General features: G+C 45.3%; 1 protein-coding gene across 2 annotated transcripts in view; it reads right to left on the minus strand.

The window, feature by feature from the left end:
* Positions 1-6,421, minus strand: part of zbtb46 (zinc finger and BTB domain containing 46) — a 51,635-nt gene that overhangs the window by 9,476 nt on the left and 35,738 nt on the right. For both annotated transcript variants that reach the window (XM_027019216.2, XM_027019217.2), the window contains exon 3: positions 5,297-5,572. In XM_027019216.2, the coding sequence (XP_026875017.2) occupies positions 5,297-5,572 (276 nt within the window). The remainder of the gene's footprint in view (positions 1-5,296; positions 5,573-6,421) is intronic.

Raw genomic sequence — 6,421 nt, forward strand, 5'->3', positions numbered from 1 at the left:
GGCCGCTTGAGTGTGTGAGTGCGTGTACATGCTTGAGTGCGCGAGTGTGTGTACATGCTTGAGTGTGTGTATGTGCCTGTGTGTGTGTGTGTGCATGTGTGTGCGCATTTGTGTGTGTGTGTGTGTGTACACGCCTGTGTGTGTGTGTGTGTGAACACGCTTGTGTGCATGTGTACATGCGTGCGCGTGTGTACACGTGTGTGTATACACGCTTGTGTGTGTGTGTGTGTACACGCCTGTGTGTGTGTGTGAACACGCTTGTGTGCATGTGTACACGCGTGCGCGTGTGTGCACGTGTGTGTGTGTGTGTGTGTGTGTGCATACACGCTTGTGTGTGTGAGTGTGTGCACATGCTCGCCTGCGCTTGTATGAAAGAGTGAAAGAAAAGGCGCTTCGAAAAGATGCCTGAAGTTCTTCGTTTCAGTTATCAGGAAAAACACGGTCATTTGTTTCATAGAGTCCATCCAAAACAAAAACAGGAGGTGGTGTACTGAGCTGTGGAAGGCGAGAAGCTCTTTCTTTTGACCAGCCAGGATACTGATAACTTTTAATGTCTTTTTTTCCCCCCATAGTAGAACACTGGTTAACAAAAGGGTAAAGTGTTACTGAATTTGTACATTCAAAGTTACTTGCTTCCTTCATTGCGGTTTAAGGTCTGATGACACTGATAAGGTTGACTGCTATTTGTATGCACCAAAAGAGGCGGGCTTACATTTTGCATGTTTATTTTTCATACCGTGTATTTTATTTTCCCAGCTTCAGAGTGCTTGTGGAATCAATGCCTTATGACAAATTAAAGATCTCTCGCCATGTCCTGTTGGAGAGTATGATTTGTTTTGGGTCGCGTCATGGGATTTTGCATGGGTTTTGCAATTAAGCGAATATTCAAGTTTAAATGTGAAGATGTTTGTGTGGACGTTTGTTTGCGCTTGGGTTTTCTGGAGGACTCTGTTGTTGGGAAAAGTGGTTAGGTGCTGGAAGGAGAGACACACACCCTCTGGTAAAGCAAGACCATGGACAGATTCCTGGAATACTGTTCTCCCACACCCTGCACTCCCATGCCCCATGAGAACACACACACACACACACACACATACACACTCAATTACACTCCTACACAAACACAGTGTGAATGTTTCCCAATAAAATGACCTCGCCCCAGTCTTTGTCTTTTTTTCTCCCCACACACTCATCACCACACACTCATTACTGAGGGAAGGTCATGACATGAAGGGTGGAGTCTTTCCCCTGACATCCCCTTTACCCCTCGCCTGATTTTGACGTCTCATCCCTGTGCACTAACAGGAATTGCGCCTGCACATCCGTGCGGTATCTGTAGTGCTCTCCCTAATTTCACTCTCAGCGATAGCTTCTATTTCCATCACGGTTTGGTACCTGCTAGTAACTGTATCCAGAATAGTAAGACAATTACAATCATCCAATTAAACAGGTGAAGGGCATCAGTGAAGTCAGGGGATGTCGGCCATGAAATGATAAGCACTTGGTCTTGTGTCAGTTTGCTCAAATTCAACCATTGTGCCTGATTTTAGGTTAGTGCGTCTACAAGCCCCGTTGTCAGATGGTCAAACTCAGAAGGACTGGGAGGGTGTAGAGACCTTGAAGATGTGGGCTTTACCTGTTAGTTCAAAACAGAACTGTGGTTCAGCCTGAGCTCTGACTAAAAAGTAAGACCTACCCCTACATTTAGCCCAGTTTGCCCTTTTAAGCTGTACTGAGAGACACACTGAAATATTTAAAAAAACAAAAAACAAAACCATTCTCTCAGATACCTTGTTACACATTCGTATCATATTCTCAAGACCACATAATGTGTAACACGCTTAATGCATATCTGTGAGCAGAGAGTCGGAGTCATTTGACAATCCGCTGTTCCATCCCCACATGCAAACCACAGTAAAGGAAGAACTGCAGTGATATATAAATATTATTCTTTGTGATAATATCCATATTTGAACTGTTAATGAATTAAAACCTTGGAAATTAAGAATTTCATCATGTCACTCAATATCAGAATTCTTCATTACATTTGATCAATCTGTCGGATTTTTTTACAAAACATTAATCATTTGATGCAAATATGAGTCATTGCAAGAGTGTAAAGTCAGTGAAGTAATAAATATCTAATTTTACTTGTAGGGGAAAATGTATGGGTACCACAGCTGTGAGAGAAGGCTCTGGAGTCCTGTCTTACTCAAAGCTTCTTTCTCTTTTTCTGTCTGTCTCTTGTCCTCTCTCTGTTTGTTTGTCTGTCTCTCTGTTTGTCTCTTTCCATTTTCCATTTCAATTTAAATGAGTTTTATTGGCATTACAAAATCGTCTCTTTCTCTGTGTCTGTCTCCCTGTCTGTCTGTCTCTCTCTCTCTCTCTCACTCTCTCACAGGAACTGGGCCAACAGAGGGCAGGCAGGCGTCTAAGTGCTGTGTTCACCTCACTAACCCCCACCTGCCTCTGTGCACCCATGGGAGTGGAGTAGTGAGGAGGGAGGTCACTCGGAACCACAAACTCCAGAACATACCCGCATACACAAAACACAGGCATAATATAAGACAAAACCACCTGATCCCATTCCTTTTGTTCATTTCTGTTTGTGTTTTGTTGGGACAGCTACACGACAACAATACAACAATGACGGTTACAATCGCTAAAGATTCTGTAAGAGTGAGCTCTTGTGATTGTGAATTGTGACCAGGTTTATCTGGTCATAAATCACAATCATGAGTCAGAACTCAATGGACACCGAACGTGAACTTCTATCTGCACTAATAATACTGGATTACTGCCCGCTCATGTATGATGTATGAGGACAATGTTCTGGTTGCACGTTTTTCCCTGCTGGAGTTGGAGTCCAAGAGCTTGGCTATAATTCAGCATGAGCGTCTTCTTATTAAACTGATGGATTTAGAGATCACAGAGTGAGCGACAGAAAAGTGCTGTAGAATCAGAACGCCATTTCAGTATTATATGCTGTATATTGACTGAGGAAGCTTCATGTGAAACTTTACCAACGATTTAGACTGGTGACAAGTATTTAGTGCTGAGCATTGAAAAGAGGACCCACCAGAGAAAGCCTGCAGGCCCAGCCAGCTCCACACCCCTGAGTCTTTACTCACACACAAGCCCATTTATCTTACGTCGAGAGCAAGGTTAATTGGTCCCTAGTAATTATGCTAATTGTGGATTCTCTGAATGGCCCAAGTTTCCATATGGCAGGACAGCAGCTCCAGTATGATAACAGGCCACTCTGAAGTCACAATATTAGATTAGACATTAGACATAGTCTGATTGCCACTTTGGTCCAACATATGTATTTACAGCACGCACACATTCTCACTCACACACACACACACACACACACACAAGCCGACACATACACACGGACTCACTTAAATAGTTTCACCACCTTGCTGTCATTTTTATTTTCTTGCAAAATGCAAAACAATAAAAACCCTTCGGTCCATCAACGCGATCGTCAGTCTCACTTCCATGCCTGTCCCCTGTAATACAGCTCCCACATGCTCTACGAGATCTAACCAGCATCTGAGTGTATCATCGAGCCTCAAATTCACAAACACTCTGTGCACGCTCCCCTGAGATGCTGGCACTGACAGCTGGGTGGACAGGTTGGCAGCTCGCTGTCACAGTCTATAGATCAGTGGGTGAGGAAGGGAGGCACGCATGTCTAAAGCCAATCACATGCCCAAGCTCTGACCTGAGATCAGTTTCTGTGGAGGCTAGGCCGGGAACGTCGCCGTCGTAGCGGGCCGATGCTGCCGACCCGGCGCGACCCTGCGGCTCCGTTAGATCAGTGCCTTTCCCCGGGACTTAAACAAACACGCTTTGAAGTTTGAGAGAGGGACATGTGAGTGGCGAGTGCGTGGAGCAGGCAGGCCTGAGGCTGCGCGGCGTCTGGAGTGCTGCACGCTGAAGGGGGGGCCGCGTGTCAAGAGAAAAGCGCAGGCTGACCCTTCCGCTGGCCAGCGCGCGCGCGCATGCCCAGCTATTGTGGTATATTTGTGTGTACTGGTGTGGTGCGCTTTGCTCAAGAATACGCCTCCACCTTCTTCTATACATTATTTCAAAGCAAAGCTTGATGATACTCCCTGGCAAACAGACACTGGAAGCAATTATGTATCATATTTCCTGATTGCTCTATGCACGAAGGGCGAGGCAACAGTGCAGCGTTTTCCACATTTTTATATGCTTCCTTATAGCTTGAGCCGGCCAAACAAAGCACTGGTGGCCTGAGTGACAGTGACTGTCCTTAAGAGCGTCCATTAAGCCTTAATCCAGTCCGGAGAATACGCAGACGCACAGCCGCGCGCACACGAGAGCCCGCCCTGAGGCACAGGATGAGTGGCTCTGAGTTTTCCCCCCGATGCTCCTCTCTCACAGAGGACATGAAGGGAGTTACACAAAAGACACAATTACCACAGAAAGAGAGAGAATGAGAGACAGACAGACAGACAGAGAGAGAGAGAGAGAGAGAGAGAGAGAGAGAGAGAGAGAGAGAGAGCGGTGCCTTGATGGAGTGGTGTAGTGTGCAAAAACAACAGTGTAAATATTTTAGAGGCTTTTATTAACCTATAATCTGTATATGGTTGTTTGAAATATGTTAGGAAGAAGCAGTTAGAGGGGAAATATAACCTGAAGGCTTAATGAGTGTGAACACACACACACACACACACACACACACACACATTTTTACTTTACAATACATGTTAAGGACTTGTGCATGAAAATTCAAAATGCCCAGAGCATTTAACAATATTTAAAATATGACATGCACATTCCAAAGCAAATATTACTCAAACAAAGTCACATTCATTTGCAACACACTATAAAAATGAATTACTCCACTATCACAAAACAAACAACAGTACCACCTAAGCACATCAAAAACTACTACGCACTCAGTCACAAAACTACCACGCACTCAGTCACAAATCTACCACCACCTCAGCCACAAAACTAGAGCCTAAAGTCACTAACAATCACAGGAATCCAAACCATCTGCATTACCAACAAACTAGAGCTAGAGCAACAGGGACTAAAATGAAAACATCAGCTCACAGAGTCTGACAACAGCCTCCATTATTCTTAATGACATTCTTACGGAACTCTGTGGAACCTTGTACCTCTGGACATCCAAACATAAATAATCTTCAGGAAGTGTCTATGGGCAATCTATGGCAATCTAGGGCGCCTGTGAGAGCACATTGGGTGTGGGAGTCTTTATGACTCTACAGTAACAATAGGATAATACACTGTGACTTACAGGAGAGCGAGTGTCCTCCCTTGGGCAGGTAGTCAAACAGCAGGGGGTTGTCCTCGCTCAGCATCTCCGCTCCCAGAGACAACAGGCTGTTCTTGCTCATTAGCGCCGCCCGGAGGTTGGCCACAGACCCCCCTCGCTCCTGGCCCCGGCCCACGGCCTCCTCCCTTTCACTGGCCAATGAGGAGCCCAGAAAGCTCGTCTCCTCAGCCAGTGCCTCCTCCTGCTTCACAAAGAAGTCTCCGCGGCTGTCAGAACTGGGCTCGGCTTCGTCTGCTCCTAATGAGGGAGAGAGAGGGGTGACACTTTATTATGGTGCCCTGTAGATGCTTTGCAGACTAATAGTTTAACTAACAAATCACCTGAATATCAATTAAACAGAAATCTAAATGAAATACATCATTTAACCCTAAACCTAACCCCAACACTAGCCTTAAGTTCAACCCAAAACCTAAACCTAACTGTAAACTTAACCCTATTGAGAATCACCTCAGTCTCAACTGATAGTTTGCTAACAATGAGTGAGTGTAAAGACGTGCTGTTCATGACCAAAGTGTTTGATTTTTTTCTTCCTCATTGTTGAACAATTACAGGTAAGAGAGAAATATTAACATTTCTACATTTGTAGATCTCAACCTCTGACCTGAGCTATGAGGAACTTTCTTTGCAAATAAGCCATGTAACAGATCAACACTTTTCCTTTCACTGCTACCTCTTTTCTCCATAGACCTTTTAATCTTTGTTTGTTCACTTCTCCTCCAATATAAATAAAGGCTATATCGCAGGCACATCACAGAGACACACATGCACGCAGCGCACGCCACACCTCCTCCCTCAGCCAGGAGATGAGGACATGCACTGGGACGGATGACGCTTCCACGGTAACCAAAACGACAAGATAAAAGACGAGTGGAGGGGAAAAGAAAAAACACTCACACCGAGAAAAAGAGGAGAAAACAGTAGCGTTTAGTTAGCACCAGGAAGGAGTCCCGTTTAGACGCTGCTGACAGCACAAAGTCGCGGGGCTGCTGAAGACAGCTGTCTCATCGCTCTGGAGCAAGTTTAGATCAGCGCTGGGCTCAAAGCACCCGGTGCTTGCAGGCCAGCCGCCAAAGTCTGCTCAGCCTT

Source organism: Electrophorus electricus, chromosome 24, assembly GCF_013358815.1.
Source record: "Electrophorus electricus isolate fEleEle1 chromosome 24, fEleEle1.pri, whole genome shotgun sequence".
Classification (NCBI taxonomy): Eukaryota; Metazoa; Chordata; class Actinopteri; order Gymnotiformes; family Gymnotidae; genus Electrophorus; species Electrophorus electricus.